Genomic DNA, 18837 nt, shown 5'->3' with positions numbered 1-18837 from the left:
TCAGAGGAAATTTAGGTTGGCTGTCAGGAAAAAGTTCTTCACTTGGAGGGTGGTTGTGCACTGGAACAGGCTCCCCAGGGAAGTGGTCACAGCACCAAGCCTGACAGCATTCTAAAAGGATGCATTCTAAAAGGAGAGTATTGGACAATACTCTCAGGAACATGGTGTGACTCTGGGGGATGTCACAGGGCCATTAGCTGCACTTGATGATCTTTGTGGGTCCTTTCCAGTGCAGGCGATTCCATGACTCTCGGTCCCTTTGTACACGCCTGCCTCTGGCCTTTGCCTGTTAGAATAAGCCCATTTGGAAAAGCAGCATCTGTCACTCATGGCCTGCACAAAGCCCAAGGTGACAGGTTTCTGCTCCAGGCTTTATGCCCTAGACACCTGTAAGAAAAGCACTGATTAAAGACACCTTGGTGTCCTCTGCAGCTTCTTGTGGCGCTGGGGAAGCTGAGACCTGATGCAGTACTGGCTCCTGGAGAGAATGGTCACACTGGTACCAGTGACACATCAGCAGCAATGAGGCACCTGGAGCCATCTCCTCTGGCTCCTGGCAGGCTGATGAACACTGGCCACAGGTACTTGTTACAGGGATTTAATAAGTTTATTCACTGTATAAGCAAAGCTTGAAGACTTTTGGCCCCCATACCAATACCTTGATCTCCAGCTCTAGGTTAAATTGGTTTCAACACACTTGATCTCAACAGTCAGCAATTTTCAGTGGTTAAAACCAGTACTTTTGTAACCACTGAAAAAGTTTTTTTTACATAGTAAAAAGCAAAAAAGCCCAAAGGGAGCAGCTCCACTGCTGTCACAGAAGGATGGGATGTACAAATGCACAGCCTGAGGTTTATAGCTCTACTGAGATACTTGACTTGCATATTTGTGTTATTTCACATCCCTTCCCTAGAAAAGGTGTCCCTTGGCCACAGTTACCCTACAGCACCCAGGGTAAAACTGTAACAGTAACCTAACTATGTAAAAGAAAGCACTGGAAAATTTTTTTTCTTAATCGTACAACCAGGTAAGTCAAACCCAGTACATTCAGAGGAGCTAAGGGCTTTTCAAAGCTGGGGGTGCTGGAAAGCAGCAGGGTTATGTATTTAAAAACAAGTCATTCCATATCTGTAATGTCAAGTTCATTGAAGTCCACTGGTTAAAAACCAATGCTAAATGTTCAAAGAGATTTAGACAAACACAAGCCATTTAATACAACTGGTTCATTTATTGAAAACTGCTCTAACATAACTTGTTATGAGATTGTCACAGAGTCTAAAAAGGCATCAGAAATGCAACACTGAACAGTCCATGGCTGCATTATCCCTTCCAATTCCCCACCAGCAATTAGGAAGACCCTAAGGCTGTGTGGCTGATACAGTACAAATGCTCACTACATAATCTAAAAGAGGATTGCAGTACAATATCGTGCTCAAGTCTTAATACATTCAGCTGCTCAAGTGTAAACAAGCTTCAGGGGGATCAGAAATTGCCAGAGATTGCTTAAATCAACTCAGAATTTAATTTGACATAATTCTTTATTATTTTTGTTGTGCGTTTTGTTAAAGATGTTTCCATCCTACATAAAGGCTGAAAGACATGCAGTTGTGGCTGCAATCAAAATACTTACTTAGTGAAAGTGATAAGGTATTCTGGGTAAGCTTGAATGTCATTAAAAATTATGAACATGGAAGGGTGGCTCATGTGATCAGTTGAACTATCATACAGATCTACAGAGTTGCTAACATTTTTTTGTGCTGGAGTAATTGATCCTTTTATCCCCAGAGAATATTCTCCAACAAGGACTCGGGCCAAGTACATGTATTTCTTCCCATTCACATCTGGTCTAGAGTACGTGTCCTGGGCAGAATAGTTGGCATTAACAGCAAAGTACGTTCCGTTTCCGTAGTTTGCAGCTGTAGTCAGAAAAGCAAAGGTTTGTGAGTGTTTCAGTAGCAGCAGCTCCTTATCTGCCACCTTCAGAGCCTGTGAATCTCTGGACAACTCTGCTTTTTATTTGCAATAGGGAGATACAACAAAATAAATAATTTTGCATACAAGGTAGGGCAAATCAGTCCCACCCTATAGAGGAAAACAAGAGTTGTTTTGAAAGTTACATTACCGTGCATTCCAGCATAGCTCCGGTTAAATCCTTTTTTGTTAATAAGGGTTAATGACTCCTGACTTGTCCCATGAAACAGAAGCCTCTCATTATTTCTGTGGCCATTTTTTTTATCTATTTCACACTTTTTTATTTGGTAGTTTTTCCATAAATATTGGTTCTGTACCCTTTCAATCTGTGAAGTTTGAAAGTAAGACAGAAAGAAAGAAAGAAAGTGGGTAGGTTGCTGCCATGAAAAAAATTAGCCTATCAATCATTCAATTTGCTTCCAAGATTCCCCTCTTAGCTCAAATACACATATATCAGATGATGAAAAAAGTTAGTCAAATCCTTCCAAACTTTGGCATGGCAGATAGCAGAACCCAGCCCAAACCATGAGACAAACACTTCCTGGGAAACAATACAGGAGCTTTTCACAGGTTTCCAGGCTGTAGATGCCTGCTGGGTCTGCACAGCACACGTGGCTTATGTGGGCAAAACATGTGCTCTGCTACAGCAAAAACCATTCCAAGGAACAGCACTCTCCCCTGGAGCTGAAGAAGTGACTGCTTAAGAGCTGCTCCAAATACCTCAACTGCAACATTAAACTGATTGAAGCTGAATAAAGTTAATGACAGCCAGAAAGACTTGTCCCAGCTTTAGAAATCCATGGGGAATTTCTTTTTCTGTTATCAGTATCCTTCATCACTTGCCATTAAGTTAGTTATGCTCAGAAATGATGGCTTGCTTTTACCTTTTCAATTCTGAATGACTGACAGGTCTGCAGAAACCTTTCTTGCACATCTTTATACTCTCTTGAGTCTGCTTTTAGTTCCACTATTTTGAGTTGCTCATTTTCCATAGGGTCCCACGTTGGAGGGAGCACTATTGACTTTTGATCTGCAGAAGAAACACCATCAATCATTTTCACCCAAATCCCCTGCCTAAAATTAAACATGACCTGCTACAAATCCTTCTAGAAGTCTACACATCTTGCTTATGTATGACTCAGAAAGAAAGACCTCCTTGTATTGTAAAGGACCAGCAGTAAATGGAAGAGGGGATGGCTCAAGAACAGAAGTGAGCTGAGATCTAGCATGACATTAAAACATTATTGCCAGTAAGCCTGCTAAGAAGTTCAGAACACATTACTCTCTTTTCAAAATATTTTAAATAGCTTCTAAGTTCTTTTATTTCCGAGTTTGGCTCCTTTCTACATTCTCCAAAAAAGCACCTGCACAAAGCTTCTAACATGTATTTTAAATATTCTCATAATTCTCTTTTCTTTTCTCTCACTGGATGCAACCAGGTTGTTTCATGGCAACATTAGTCTGTCAAGATGTTTTTCCTTACCTTCAGATTTGTCAATACGTAAAATGGATATCTGTCCTCCCTGGTCATCCACAGCAGTCTTGCGTTCCATATCCACTGTGTATATTTGCTCACCAATGATGACTTCAACAGTTTTCTGCTTTGTCTTGTAAGCATTTTCCAACTCCACATTTGTGAGACTGTTGAAGGGTACATAGGAATCCTTTTCACTGTATTTCCATTCAACTGAATTTTGTAGAAGTTTTGCCTGGGCCTCTTTAGCAGCCTTTATCTTGCGGATCATTTTATGAACAGCTGAAGAAGCCTGGCAGACATCTTTTGCAACCCCTGTAATTTCAATAGAGGTACTCTTCAAATTAAGACAAATTTTTAATTTCTTTTCTAGGTCATCCAGTTCTTCAACCTCTTCGTCATCGAAATGAGAGATAGTCTCGTCTACAATTTCCGTATGAGATTGTTCGTTTGAAATTGCCCTTCTCAGCCACTTTTCAGCTTCTTCCACTTCTTTTTTATTTTCACCACAAATCTGCACAACAGCCAGATCGATTTTCTTTTCCGAAACCACTTTGGTTTTTCCCTTTGGGGAATGTTTCTCAGAGCTCCAGAGTGCTACATTGAAATACATAAATATTGTCATTAATATTCATCTCTTTTAGCTGGTGCTAAACAGATTGATCTATAACCTGTATTTATGTGACATCTACTTACATTTACCCATGTGATATGCCTTGGAAACAAACGATTTGATTCGTGTTGCAGTAGACTGCTCTCTTTTCTGCATACTTGCTTGGAACACACTCATCAGATGTGGCTGAAAGATGACAACTTTAATAGTTTTCACAGACGTGGCAGGATTCCTTTTTGCAAAGTCAGTTACTGCATCTATCATGTTGCCAGCTACCTCAGCTGGATTGCGGCGTGCCTCTCCTGAAAAAAGTTGCAGATATTTTGCTCTAGAAAGTGTTAATAACTGTTAGAGATGATTAAAACATCTTTAGAAGAAGAGCTATGAACACACCCACACAATCACCTGGATCATAAACAGGTTGAGAATAACCTCAGGCTGGCAGTCAGGATGGGTTTCTCTATTTATCAGGAAAAGAAAGTTGGGGACCACCTCTCCAGTAAGGGAAAAAATGGGAGTTTCCTTTTGTTGGCTTGGCAACCAATTGGGTTATGATGTAGATGATATGGCTTGGGTAACTAACAGACAATAGGTCTCAGTGATCCAGTAATCCATTCCTTGCTCAAAATTCAAGCCTAGTTTTATTCATGCAAGAGGTTCCCACGTGCATGGGCTGCAGTTCTGGATTCTCAAGAACAAGAGAAGAAGAAAAAGGGCCAGTCTGGGCATTTTGACATTTGTATCAATCCTACTTGTGCAGCTGCTGGCCAGAGTTCCATCACCTACTGATTTCAGCAATGGAGAAGTAGGTCTCTGGCTACTCTCTGATGAGCTGCCCACACATACCAGGCTGCAGGCTCTTCAGCAAGCACAGACATGCCTTTGAATCCCTGTTAGCAAGGAAGTGCTGGCTTTAGAAAACTCATGCTCTTGATGTACTAGATTGTGGAGAGTTTTGTCAAAGAGTGGCTTGAGGAGAGAGGACACAGCCGAATTAATTTGGGAAAGATGTCCTAACTAGGGCAGAGACAGGCAGAGGCCTTTTTGTGTCTGTAGCAGGATAGAGAATGGAAAAGTACAAGACCATGGTTAGTTCCAAATCTTGCAGGTGTGAGATAATGTGTCCTTGATCCTTGCATAATATGATAAAGAAATGGACAGTGAGGCAGGAGAGATAGAGAACGTAGTCTCAAAGGAATGTGGATGAGTTAATGCTATAGTTTAACCAATAGATTGCTTGGCTTACAGAATATTCATAAGCTTATTATTTGCTGTATAAGTGTTTGATACTTTCTTCAATAAAGTAGGCCATGATGAACCAACTGGTGTCCTGGTCTCCTTCCTACGACACTAGATCACTGTAAGGAGTGAAGATTTCTAGCTTTCATAAGCCTCCTAATAGCATTTTTAAAGACTGCATATTTCCAAATATATCTTCAACAAATAATAACCTCTCCAGATAAATCAAACCCATCACTTGAGGCCTGAGATCAGCAGAAACACATGCACTGAACCCTTTTCAGAAAAGGGAGACACAGACCTGTTCCAATTGCTGGGAAGATGACAGAGGTGTACTGCTGCAGCTCACACTCCTGGAGCACCTGGGAAACCAGGGACCTGATATCATTTTGGTAAACAAAATGCATTATGTTTTTGCATGGCAGGTTTCCTGCCTGGGTGATGATATAGTTCTTGCCAGTTTTCTGGGCTGAAACATAAGTAGGAAAAAATAATCAACAATTATCCCCAATATAGATGGGTACTAGTCCTCATTAGGAAATAAGAAATGTTGAGAAATTTGCTCCAGGATAAGCTTTTGTCTCCTTCTATAAAATGAGCAAGCCCTTCACTCAATTTTCTCTTCCAAGGCACAAGAGCTCAGTTTATTTTTGTAAAATATTTGCCTCCTTTGGCAAATAAATTTATTATGTACCTTTGTTTGTCAGGTTTCCTCAGTAAACTTGAAGAACTTCATGCAGTCTGGCAGTCTGTCTACACACACACACAAATACGCCATCTGCCTGCAGGCCACCTAGCCCTCTTGGCCCATGCAAGAACAGCTTGTTTACCTCAGATTTCTTCCACATAGCTCTCTTCCTTTGGTTGATCTTCCAAGCTGATCTCCACACCTGCATATTTCCCACTTCCCTTATTTTCTGGTGGTTTAAACCACATACTCATCCATCTTTACTCCTCTTTCATTATAGTTGCTGTCCAACAGCTGTATCTGGCCCACAAATGGTTTCTCTATTAACATTTTTGCCAGCATCACCCCTTGCTCCTCACTCTGTTTGATGCTGACTGTTTTTATCAAGGAAATCTTTATTAGAATAAGAGGATAACAATAACAATAGATTTGGATCTTTATGTATGCTCAGAAGCTGTCTCTTCCTGAAGATTTTTCTTTTTCTTCCCTCATTAGATGTTTTACAAATACCACATAAACTGATTAAACACTAGTTGCTCTAACACAGTGTGTAATACAGATGGAACTACAATAGTCAGTACTGAGAAAATATTCCAAGAGATTCCCTGCCATGCATGAACACCTTTGGAAAGGTGAGAAATGTGGTACCATACCTAGTACACCACATTCATCTTCAACTGCTTTTCCAGCACCGTTCAGAATTGCCCTGGAGACACCTTAAATGAGAAGAGCAACATGGATCCACTGTTACTGCTGTTAAAGTCCCATCTGAGGCAGAACTGTATGCCTCATCACATCTAAAAATGTCTCATTTCTGATAACATTACAGATGATAAATTTAAACCAGTGTAGCCAAAATTTTAGCCTTATATGCTTTTCAATTCAAATTGATGTTTCGAGAACCTAACAAGTTTCACTAAGGTCAGAACCTCACTAACATTTGTCTCCTCCTTTAGTCTGAGAGGTGTTCTATAAAAAGATTTTTAGTTTCCCTTTCTGCAAGGGAGTCTTAAACATGCTGTCCTGTAACATAGATAAACAAGTGAAAAAAGTTCAGACATTCCCTAATTGAACTTTTTTACCCTAAGAAGCAAAACAGAAACAACACTGTGTAGCAAATAAAAGGCTTTAAAGCATTGAAGAGAAATACTTGCTCCTCTTCCTTCCCAGCCCTTCCAAGCACATATACTTTTTTCACACATAGTATCAATTAAAATACCTGTTTTGAGGCTGAAGGTTTGGTTTGTTATGTTTACAATGGCATCTCCCTGCTCCTTGGTAATATCACCTTCTGCCACCCGGAACACCACGGAGCCAATTGTCATTTCAGGCACATTGTGTGCTGAGCTTGAAGGGACAGCAGAAAAAGCTGCAGGGACAGAAATACAGACCCTGAGCAGAAAGGAGTGATTGGGTACAATGCCTACAGAGACCACAGTTTAGCTACAGACTCAGCCTGTGGAAAGGATTGCCTGCCATGCTAACTGAGAATCATTCCTTCTCACAGGAGTCTGTACTCAACCTGCACTCATTCCCATCATTTCTGTCATGGCAGGACAGCAGGGTGTTTTGCTGCACATCTGGTATGCAGACACTACTTAGTGACATTTTACCATTGCAAAACTCCAATGCAAGAGAGCAAACTTTCCAAGTCTCACTCCCTTTTTCCTGTGTCTCACAGAGTTTCCAGGCAGGTTTTCTACTTCTTGAAAAGGTGGAACTTTTTACCCATGTGTTATTTGTAAAATCATAATTAAGATTTCAACATGTAACTCATTTTTCTACAGGCTGCAGTTCCATTAAGATGGATAATATCAAAGACATTTCAGTTTGGTTTTGCTATTCATCTGAACACGTAAAAGATTTGAGAGTATTTCAAAAAGACCACTTCAACACACACACTCAGGATCTCACCTGCCTTCCCAGGACAGAGGAAGACACTGCCTTGTTCACAGTTTAATCTACTGCTGCAGCAATAAAAGAAAAAGCACTGCTTGTGCCCTTGACACCTTATAGCTTCTGCTGTTCCAATTTTGAGGGGCGCTATCTGGATACAGAATCACAGGAATGCTTTTTGTATCATCTCTAATACTATTGCACACATAACAGACACTCAGCCTGAAAATATGGCTTTCACAGCAGGCACTCAGACTTTGGGAATGACATGCTCACCAAGCAAGTACCTAAATATCCATAATGAATGCATTCCCTGGAATACTTGAAAAAAATAATTTAAAAAAAACCAGTAGGCACACAGCTTTGTGATTAAACCTTACCTGGGCTTTGGCTCGTGTCATTTGGAGAAGGCTTCTGCCCTTTAACAGCTACAGACCTGCTTTCAAGTTCATCTGAAAATTCCTACAGAATGAAATTACAATCAACTCCTGTAAAAGTCTTCACACAGTAAAAATAAAGTCTGAAAAGCAAAGCTAAAAAGCATTTAGAAAGAACTAAATTGAAATTACTTCACATCATCTGCCACAATGCTGATGGCAAGTCGGGACAGATGTTGTTCTCAGAGAGCAAGGCTGCTTGCTCAGTGTGAGCATCACAAAATCACAAATAACTGAGCCAAACCCTAGTTACCATTCCACAGGGACACAGCAGCAGAAGGCATCCTTACAGTGAGTGAGTTGTTTTCATTAGCTCAGCTCTCTCAGGGAATGTAGCTCAGGCTTTGGCACAGTAGCCTTCAAATTTAGCCTTTCAAAATGTATTGAAAGCTCTAGCACAAAGTACAGAAGGCAACAGATGTAGAAACACTTATCAGGACATCAATTCGCAGTGTGCTGTGAATTGTGTGCTCTCTTTCGGTGTGAAATGAGTAACTTGAGTGTGGCTAGAGAAAATTTATGCTAAGGGGACACTGAAGAGAGGGGGATGCAGGATACTTATATGTTTCTACTGGAGAAGTTTACCAGCACAGCAATCCTAGCACAATGATTCCTCCTAAAAAGACACCAGCACTCCATTAAAAGCACACCTGTTTGCCAAGGGTGCAGGCACTGAAGCAGCAAACTTGTCTGACCTATAGGCTGAAGAATTAGGTGAGTTAATGAGATAAAGAGTAATTACACTTTTGTATGTATTATTCTCAGGAAACAGAAAAGGATAGGAAGGGAGCCGGACTGTACTCAATATGTGGGTGACCATGGGAGGTAGAACCAAAAAGACAACTTTCAGTACAGATGATCTAGAGACTCTCACCAAACGTTTTCTTTAGTGTAAGAACAAGCACCTTGCAGATTCTTTGAATAGCATCAGATAGCCAAGTATCATAAGACAGACTCACATACACCATAATATAATAGAGAGAGGAAACCACAGTAACTCACCTGAATATTAGCTGTGTCTTTTGTGTGCAACAGGAAGCGAACTTCTTCAAGAGAATTCACTCTGTTTTCACTACTGAATTCAAACACTTTGTCAAACAATAATTTAGCAACAACGGATCTCGGGAATTCCAAATTCCCTGTCCCAATTGCTGGAAAAGTAATTGATTTCAAAGACAGTTCTTCAGCAATCTCCAGGCATTTTGTGATTATGTCACCCAAGACCTGTAAAGCACAATTATTTTTTCAGTTACTGGAGGTAATTTTTTCCCAGTATGTGTAATGTAACACCTTCCATTTCATCTATCTCTTCATATTAAAATACAATTAATTCCATACACAAGGAATTTATTAGTCAATAAGGGATCAGCCCACAGTTAAAAAAGAGTGTGTCAAACTCTCTCATCTTCTATGACCCTGTCTCTCATTTCAGAGGAAAAGTGGCATTAAACACACTATAAATCCCAGAAAAAATCAGGCAAATAAAGAGCCTTTTACCTTTGCAGTTGTGTTTTTCTGGGACCACGCAGGTACCACAGCATGAAGCACAACACTGCAAGCCAGATTATAACCTTTAGTTTTCAACACAGATCCATCCTCAGGTATTCTTCCTCCACCTTCTTTGCTCAAGCCTGTCTGAAGCATTGGCCCTGCCTTGCTCAGCAGAGCTTTACCAAGTGGCCCTTTGTCAAGCTGGAGATCTTTGCCAACACTGACGACAACAACCGATGTCTGAAAAACACAGAAGCAAAAACTCTAGCTTGTCAATATCAAATTTAAATTTTGCATTGGATAATCAAATACAGCCTGCCTGATGGTCTACAAGGTAAATTTTTGGGACAGCAACCAGAGAGAACAAAGTTTTGGAATAAACCAGAAATTATGCTCAATTCTAATATCATGAGCCTGCCCAAAGACAGACAAAACTGAGTTAACAATGAAATTAAATTCAGCCTAATGGGAGTGAGAACTCTGCATTCCTTGTTTATTCACTCTGCCTCCATTTGAAAAACATTTTTGCAAGTTTGTTCTCAAAGAGAGGCTCACAGACCAAAATCTGAGTTCAGTGAGGTAGGCAGGGCCTCCCATGTGTGGCTGATTTAGGGGGACACGAAGACACTGAGGACAAATAAGACTTGGGGTAATCTAAGGAGAAAGAAGTGAGAAAAGCAGTAACTTATGAATGAGAGAAGTACAAAGAGCACTGAACATTGTGTCAAACCCTGTATTTATCTCCTCAGGAAGGGTCCCATACACATTTTAACATATATTCTGCCCTGGCCAACTGGAGGAGCTGCATGCACAAGCTGTGGGAGGCATCCACTCCTCAGAGGTTTTGCAGAAGAGTCCCAGATGGAGTTGCTTCCAGTACTGGCAATCCCAGTAAAGAATCTATCAGCCAGCTAACAGAAATTCAGTGCAGGAGGCAACCAGAAATCAATGATCAAAATCACTGGTTCTCCACAGGAAGTGCAATACCAACTGCATGACTACAAATGACATTGGTTTTGTGTTTGTTAGTTTTAAAAAAAGACACAAAAGAACCCACTTTCTATTTCAAAAGGAGATAATTTAGAACACTTACTTTAGCATCTTCAATGCTTCCTGTTTGCAGGATGATGTGAAGGCCTTCCTGAGTTGTTATGAATGGGAAGTTATTCATACGCTTGGAAGTTCTCCTCTGCCTGGGCTGAGGAACTGAAGTGACATGATGCAGTGGCCTGTAGGAAGCTGAAGACTCTGAAAACACTTCTCCAAATGCCTTGCTGAAAGCCTGAATGTTATCCTGTGCAAAACCCACCAGATGAACCTCCTTCAAGCTGCTGTTCCCCTTGGACTCTTCCAAGGTCTCCTTGATGGAGGATACAATGCAATAAGTACACAGTTCCATTGGGAAGCCAAAAATCCCTCCACTTATAGCAGGCAGAGCTATGGAACGATGCTTGTGCGCTTCAGCTACTTGTAGACATCTTTTCACTGTCTTCCTCAACAGGTTCACACAGACTTCTGGTCTGTCACTGCTCCACCTGGGCCCGACGGCGTGGATGACGTTCTTGCAGGGCAGTTTCCCGGCGCGCGTCATCACGGCGTCGCCAGGCTGAAAATTCCCCAGCATCCTCACCAGCTCATCACACTCTTCCTGCAGTGCTGGCCCAGCTGCTCTTGACAGCGCCTCAGCCAGGCCACCAATGTGTTTTAGGTCTTCATTAGATGCATTCACCACAACATCAACGGGATGAGTGCACAAGTCAGCTTTATAAAGCGCTATTACAGTTTCACCCATGGTCACCTGCATATGGAGCTTGCCTCCGTTACTGTGTTCTTCTGGCTGCTCTTCCAGTAGAACTAAACACTTGTACATTTCTTTAATATTGACGGCCAAAAGGGGTGCTTGCTCTTTTATATATGCCTTGGCTCCTGGCAAGTCAATCACCACGCGCTTAAAATGCAAGCCAGACAGAATTTGCTCAACTAAGCTGACTCCCTCCAACACTTTTGTCTTTGGCCCACTCAACAATATAACTTCACAGTTCTTCTGAGTGCTAAAGTCAACTTTCACACCCTTTTTTGGTAGGGCAGCCCAATCATTGGCCTTCTCTTTCTTAAAAAACTTTATGAGTGCCATCGGTTTCCCTTCAATGACCTTTTGCACCTGTGTGTTTTCATCTATAAAGCTGGAAAGTTCCTCAAAGGCTTTTGCTACAGCTTCAGAAAGACCAGCAATCATGATCTGACTCTCTGCCTGAGTGACTGCTACAGCTCCATTAGAGCAGTTTTCCTTGACTAGCATCTGCCATTCCTCCTTCTGGAGGACCGACTCATCCCCCAAAGTAATACTTTTGTGGTCCAGTTCTTTCTTTATTTTTTCCTCTGCTTTTAGGAGATCTTCAGGAGCATTCCCTTTCAGGATGATCTCTCCCACACCAAGCTCAAAAAAGACATTAATTTGTTTTGATATAAACAGGCTCTGTGACAGAGTTTCATTATCAATATGCTGTAAAAACTGAAAAATAGAAGGGTGGACATTAATTGCTTTCTTTGCCATTTTGTATACATGATCAAGTATTTCTCCTTTTACTTTGTAAACTTCTTCAGGCACTCCAGACAGGTTAATGCTCTTCTCCAAATTATCATAAGTCATTTGCAGGTTTGGGAACTCTTTACGAAATTTTTCTTCCAGACCAGTAATCTGTAAAATTCCATATTCCCCTGGATTCACTGTCTTAACTTTCAGTTCAGTTCTTTTCTTTTCTCTTTCAATTTCTCTGGTGGCCTTTTCGATCAGAAGCTTCAGTTCTTGTTCAACCTTCCTCACAACTTCTTTTTCACCTACTAGAACATGTAAATCCTTGGAAATATATGGGATCATCAGAACTGCATCATGGGGAAAGCTGTTACTAATGGCTTCCCACACCTCTGTGTTTACTTGACATTTAATTGCTTCATACTTTGATATGGTGTGTGAAAATGCTGTGGAAACTTCTTTTTTCCATGCCTTGACCAATCTAGATACAGATCTCTTCCGCTCAGAAAAAATAGCTGAAGGATGCAAAGTAACTGTTGGATCTGCACAGAGGGGACCAGGCCACACTGGCACACAATTACACTTTGCCATTTCATGATCTATTGCCTTAATTAAGCTACTATTTCCTTGCAAATAAATCCAGATATGGGGATCCAGAGGCAATGTAATTGGATCTGGTTTCTTTATCTGTGGCCCTTCCTTTCCATATAGAGCCGTTTCCAGTGAGGTGTAGTAAGGATAGACAAAGATTGGTGTTTTGTTGAGTGAATGCTTCTTTGCCAGGATATTTGTTACATCTAAAACAAACAAACAACCCCCAAAGTTATTAATGTCAGCACTTAAGATCTTCTCTTTTGTTCTGGGTTTTTTTTTTCATTGTTTGGGGGTTTTAAAACTGTATTTTCTATATAATAGTGTTTGTTATTTTTAAGAACATTTTTAGATTAATTTCCTCCACTTCCCAAATAGAAATAATTCCAGATTTCTGAAGAATTATTCATTTTAAAAGCCAGAAACTGAGTTGAAGAGAGACAGTCAAGCACAACAGCATCCACCTTTGGGAGGAGGTGTGCATAATCTCTGTTCCCATTTCTCCTATATGCTGACCTGAAGCTCCACAGTTGTCTGGGCTATTACTCAGCAGTTCAAACCACAGCTCCTCTGTTTTCCCAAAAGACCATCTCTTTCCTCCAACTCCTCTTCAATTCTCTCCTTCACTTCAATGCCCCCAGCTTCTCCCTTGTCCTACACTTTTCACAGTCACTCATCTTTCTGCCACTGACTGGACAACCCACAGCACCTGCTCTCCAGCCAAAAAAGGCTGCCCAAGGAATGGTCCTGAGATGAACCAGACAGGCACGCTGCCATGGGCAGCTGGTGCCCAAGATGGCAGGTGGGGGGGAAATCTCCTGTGCCCAGGGGGCTGTGCACTCCCCACAGAACTCAAACTGCAACCTGAACTCTGTCAGAATCAAGGCCTGGGTGAAATAAACTGTCTAGAAAATGAAAAAATTCTATGCCTTATGGCCAGCTGGTCCAAAACTGAAGCTTGCACTCCACTGAGCATGAGACCTGTGGGCAAAGCACCACGTCTGCCATTTTACAAGGGCAAAAGAGGTATTTCTCTAGAAAATCCACATTTTGGTCTTTAAATGGGAGGTGCTCAAACAATAAGGGCTCTGCATTTCTGCAATACCTCTTTGGTCACCAAATGTAATGATAGCTGCATCTTCATCAGGCAGCAGTTGAACATCCACGGTCTGTGCACCGCCGTACTTCTCATTTTCAAAGTAGAGAGCTATGTAGTGACTGGAGGTGTTGGGTGGTATATTTTCAGCCCTAACAGTTTTTGTTTGCTCAAGGCACCATGCAGTAATGTTTTGTTCCCTTGCTCTCTGGTTTTGATTCAGCTTTTCAACAAATTCCTCTGCATCTAGAAAGAGAAAGGAGAAGAAAAAAGAAAAGATCAAACTCGGAGCGTGTTTTTCTGCCATGATGTTAGCAGACTATCACTGTGTACACTGATCAAAGCACTGAATTACAAAATCAGTCCAGATCTGCCCACAAAGACACCTCTTTCCACATATTCAGTATCTGTCACTCGGTATTCCCCCCATGGTTGATTACAATTGTTGACTACAATGACTGCAGCTGGAATTTGCCATTGGTTTTCCTACTGACTGTCACTGGGTTCTTTAGCTCCAGCAGAAAACAACATCAGGTTCATTTTTAGGCTATGGCTTTGTACACAACTAATAAGACGCAAGTTAAGAATTCAAATTCTCTCAATGTTATGATAAATATATTCTCATTTGGCTATTTCCCCCCTGTTATCCTCACAATAAAAGACAGTCAAATCACTTTTCCGTCTGCCAAGGAGAAACAATTAAGTTTCTTAAAGATCCACTTATTTCCTAAAGGCTACCCCAAAAATTTAGGACTGGAGCATGACTTGAGAGACACATAATTTCTAAGGCAGAAAAACCTACACCTTCTCTGAAGGACAGTTTTTGGCAAGGACAGCTTTTACCATTGCTCTGTTCTCAGACCAAGTATATCCTTTATTGCTTGTTTTAAGTTATAGTTTGGTTTTAGTCCTACCTGTTGTGTTTACTATCAAAACCAGAGCTAGCTCTCTTTCTGACTTGCATGGTCTCTCTACCTCACAGATAAAGGTTATGGCATTAAGTGAAGTAAATCCTCCTTTAAAAGGACACAATATCAGATCAAATCTTAAAAATACAAAAGATAATACTTCCAGTTTAATCTCACTCACACACACGCATACAAACAGGTACCTAATAAAAAGAGCTTCAACTCTGACTCCTTCTTACCAGTATTTCTAGTGAAAGTAACTACAGCAGCACGTAACTCAGGTATCATTTCCACACTGAAGTCACCATCCTCCTCTGACAAGCCACTGACATTCTCTACCAGCAAAATTAACATGCAATCTTTGATTGTGTCCTTCACATTTTCCAGCACAACTGCGGTGGGAAGCAGGGATCCTTCAGAGTTCTCCACTTGGCAAGACTCCTGGGAAGTTGCCACTTGCCATGGCTTCACAACCAGATCAATTTTACTCAAGTGATGCTGTCTTTGTAAAACTTCTTGGGCATCTGGTCCCACAGAAAAACAGAGATGTCACAGCAGAGTAGCATGTTAATCAATAGCAATAATATATCATTTCTGCTTGGAGCAATGCCTACAGAGAGATCCTGCACCAGCAAAGGCCTATTTTTAAAAGAGAGCTGAAGCAGTGTAACATACCTTGCTCTTCCTGAAAGGTGATGATCACTTGGTCATCCTTTTTGACATAGGACTTAATGGGCCCTCCACCAGACCTCCTTTTACTTTCAAAGTACATTTCCAAAATCTCATGTTCTATTTCCTTGCCAAAGGCAGTGGTTACTACTACCGCAGAATTCCTAGAGGTTGCTTTCTCTGCTTCCAATTTCTCACATGATTCTGAAATAAAAGATCACACCCTAATGTCTTAGGCAAAAGTTAAAAAGAAAGCCAAGCTTCCCACCTTCCAAGCTTTCACACCACTTTTTGTTCAGATCACACTCAGGGTCAGGGAAAAGAACAGGGCAAGAATCCCAAAGAAGTTAAGCAGATGACTAGCAGGAGTTGCTGCATCAACACATAGGGAGGAAATGCTTCAGTTCATCACCAGGCAAGGACAGCAGAAGTAAAAGATACAAAAGCCTCTTCACAAACATGCAATGAGGGGAAGCAGTGCTCCCCATTCACAGCTCAGACACAGCTGTGGGTCACCTGGGTTTGATATTTGCTGGCTGCCACGGCTGCTCAGGCGTACCTGGGGTACACAGCTCCCCATGCTCTGGCACAGGGCGGCCCCAGTAAGGCTGGCAGCAGCTGGGAAGGTCTGGGTAGGGACAGCCTCAGCCAGAGCAAAGGCCAGCACTCACTGCTGTCCCCAAAGGAAGTGACCTGTTTGAGGCATACTGTGAAGTGGGGGCTCTAAAGGGACTCACAGAAAGGAAAACATACATTTATTTCTTTTGGCCTGGGATTACAATTACTACACTACATTAGACAAACAACAAAAGCCACGAGGGTGTCCAGGGCACTGCTGCAGCAGAAAGGTCCAGAAAACCAAAGGAGCAAGAATACAATGGTCACCACCAGGTAAGTGACACACTTACCTCTCTTCTCCTGCTGAGCACACACAGGGGTTTCCTTATTCTGACAGATGGGAAGGGACACCTGCGGTTCATTAACTAGAGATAAATGACAACAGTTTCTCAGTTGCTGGGTACTTCAAGAAGAAAACTGACACATTAATGTACACTCAGGAGCTAACACAGCTTAAATTTTCATTTGACACTGTCAGAATCACAGATTTCCACAGATATCTCTATTTTTAAGCCAAAAGTTGAATTGGTTACAGAAAGACGCTGAGTTCAAGACGCTTCGGGCATAATGTCAACACACAGTCATGCTGCACGAACCACCAGGAGCAGGTCCTGCCACGCAGTACAGCACTTTCCTCACACAAAGAGCTGCACTGGACATAAGAAGTGCTGAGGACATCAGCCCGTGGGAGGGAAGTGCCTTTGAAAACTGAGACCTCTGGAAGAGACTCTGTCAGGGTGTGTTTGACCCAGCATGACCACGCAACTTCCTAGTTTAGAGCAAGAGGAAATGCAGCTGCATTAGAAAACAAAGGACAATGGTAAGATTGACCAGACTGCTTTTGCAGCCTGTGCCCTCAGCCCTCACCTGCACAGTCACCCCGCTATGCACAAGCAGGTACTCTGAAAGCAGAGCTCAGCGAGCTGTGTATTATCCCTGTGAATATGGATTACTTCTGTGTGTACTGGCAGTCACACACTGATTAGCTGTGCATTGGCCATGCGTGTGTATTAGCCAGATGTGTATTGAGCGGCTGAGCGTGTATTGATTATACAGTGTATGTGCATTAGCCGTGATAGCGTGGTCGGTCTGTCCGGTGCCTGGGATGTGGCTCGGGGACTGTGGCACCTTAGGAACTTCATCGTGTTTGGGATTCGGGAAGTGAAGGGGAGCGCCGGGGAGAAGAATCAAAGCGCGACAGCGCCGTTCGGCCGGCCCGGCCAAGCAGCGGCTCCGCTGCTTCCCCATGCCCGCTGCTCCGCAGGGCTCGCCGGGCCGGTGCCCCGCCAGCCCCGGAGCCCCCGCCAGCCCCGGAGCCCCCGCAGCCCCTACCTGGCGCCTGGGTCCCGCCGGCCGGAGCCGCCTCCTGCAAGGGCACGAGAGGAGAGCGGTCACCAGCGGTCCCCAGCGGCCACCCCGCCCGCCCGCAGCCGCGCCCGCCTCACCTGCGCGGGGTCGCCGTCCGCCGGCAGCGCGGTGACCTGCAGCGACAGCCGCTCTCCGGACCCCCACACCAGCTCGTGGGCCGGCCGCCTCAGCACCCGCTCCCTCACTGCCAACAGAGAGGGCACCGGTCAGGGGGTGCGGCCGCCCCCCGCCCCTCCGCCCGCGGGCATCGCCATCAGCCCCCCGGCCCCGGCCCGGCCCGGCCGCTCACCCTCGGGCCGGGCGAAGCAGACGAGGATGTGCCCGGTGCCGGTGTCGTCCCCGGTCCGCAGCTCGCACTCGCCGCCGCCCGAGCGCTTCTGGCTCTGGAAGTAGCAGAGCAGCTTCTTCCTGAGCGAGGGCGGCGGCTCGGCGGGGCCCCAGTCCCCCCGCACCAGCAGCGGGAAGGAGCACGGCCGCTGCCCCTCCATGGCTGCCCGGCGGCTCCTTTCCCGTCGCTTTCGCTTTCGATTCTCGGAGCCCGAGGCGCCTGGGGCTCCGCCCAGGGCCGGGAACCGGCCTCCGCCTCCGGGCCCATCGGGACGGCCGGGGGTCCCGGGCTCCGCCGCGCCTCCTCACGGGGCAGGACAGGCCTCGGCGCCTCCACAGAGCCGCACAAGAGCCAAGTGTCACAGTGCTTTCAGTCTCTGAACTTACACTGCTTAACCACTGGCTAACACTCGCTCTCCCTCCCTTACCCCTTCAAATGAAGTCATGATGCAAAGTAAAATTACCACTTCCATCATTCTTTGCCAGAGATGCTTCCACAACCGTGGAAGGCTGCAATGGCTCTTTACTTCAGACCAACTTTTCAGCTAGCTGAGAAGTTTTCAACCGAGTGCTCAGGACTTTCTCTTGCAAAGGTTTGTTTTCAAACAAACTTTTTGTGCTGCGTATTTTACCCTTGTGGCCAAATATGGGACACTAAAATAGCAGATATATGAAGTTTTCCCCCCTCATTCCACTGAACATTCATTTAAGAAATGGACACATAAATGTATCTAAAAATTATAAGCAACCAGCTAGGATGACATCTAGGTCTCATCAGATACTCTGCTGAATGACTCATGGGGATGCCTTTGTTTCTTGGTGGGCAATTTATTTCTGTTATTTCCTAAAGGCACTGTCCCAAGTGACAGCTTGTTTCCGTGTGCAGAAAAGCTCAGTCACTTAGAAACAACTGGAGTG

At 43.5% G+C, this 18837-nt stretch overlaps 1 protein-coding gene across 1 annotated transcript; it reads right to left on the bottom strand.

Annotated features, from left to right (window-relative positions):
• Positions 1-1230: 1230 nt before the first annotated feature.
• On the bottom strand, positions 1231-18087 carry LOC135450116 (protein mono-ADP-ribosyltransferase PARP14-like). The gene is made up of 19 exons (XM_064717924.1): positions 17882-18087; positions 17670-17776; positions 17557-17590; positions 16515-16589; positions 15613-15810; positions 15177-15461; positions 14039-14275; positions 10903-13139; positions 9816-10049; positions 9321-9542; positions 8262-8343; positions 7205-7354; positions 6639-6701; positions 5599-5766; positions 4142-4360; positions 3455-4042; positions 2856-3001; positions 2123-2297; positions 1231-1916 (listed from the first exon to the last, which is right to left on the bottom strand). Exons 1-19 carry the CDS (start codon positions 18078-18080, stop codon positions 1627-1629), a joined length of 5709 nt encoding a protein of 1902 aa, XP_064573994.1. The 5' UTR covers positions 18081-18087; the 3' UTR covers positions 1231-1626.
• Positions 18088-18837: the final 750 nt, after the last annotated feature.

The sequence above is a fragment of the Zonotrichia leucophrys genome, chromosome 7 (assembly GCF_028769735.1).
Source record: "Zonotrichia leucophrys gambelii isolate GWCS_2022_RI chromosome 7, RI_Zleu_2.0, whole genome shotgun sequence".
NCBI classification, from domain to species: Eukaryota; Metazoa; Chordata; class Aves; order Passeriformes; family Passerellidae; genus Zonotrichia; species Zonotrichia leucophrys.
This window is presented reverse-complemented; position numbering and strand designations above follow the sequence as displayed.

Excerpts from the sequence above, each read along its gene's own strand:
- LOC135450116 (XM_064717924.1), bottom strand. The coding sequence starts at position 18,080 with ATGGAGGGGCAGCGGCCGTGCTCCTTCCCGCTGCTGGTGCGGGGGGAC. Across the intron at positions 15,462-15,612 it reads CACCTTTCAGGAAGAGCAAG|ATGCCCAAGAAGTTTTACAA; the intron begins GTATGTTACACT and ends CTGTGGGACCAG. Across the intron at positions 1,917-2,122 it reads GAGCTATGCTGGAATGCACG|CTGCAAACTACGGAAACGGA; the intron begins GTAATGTAACTT and ends TTCTGACTACAG.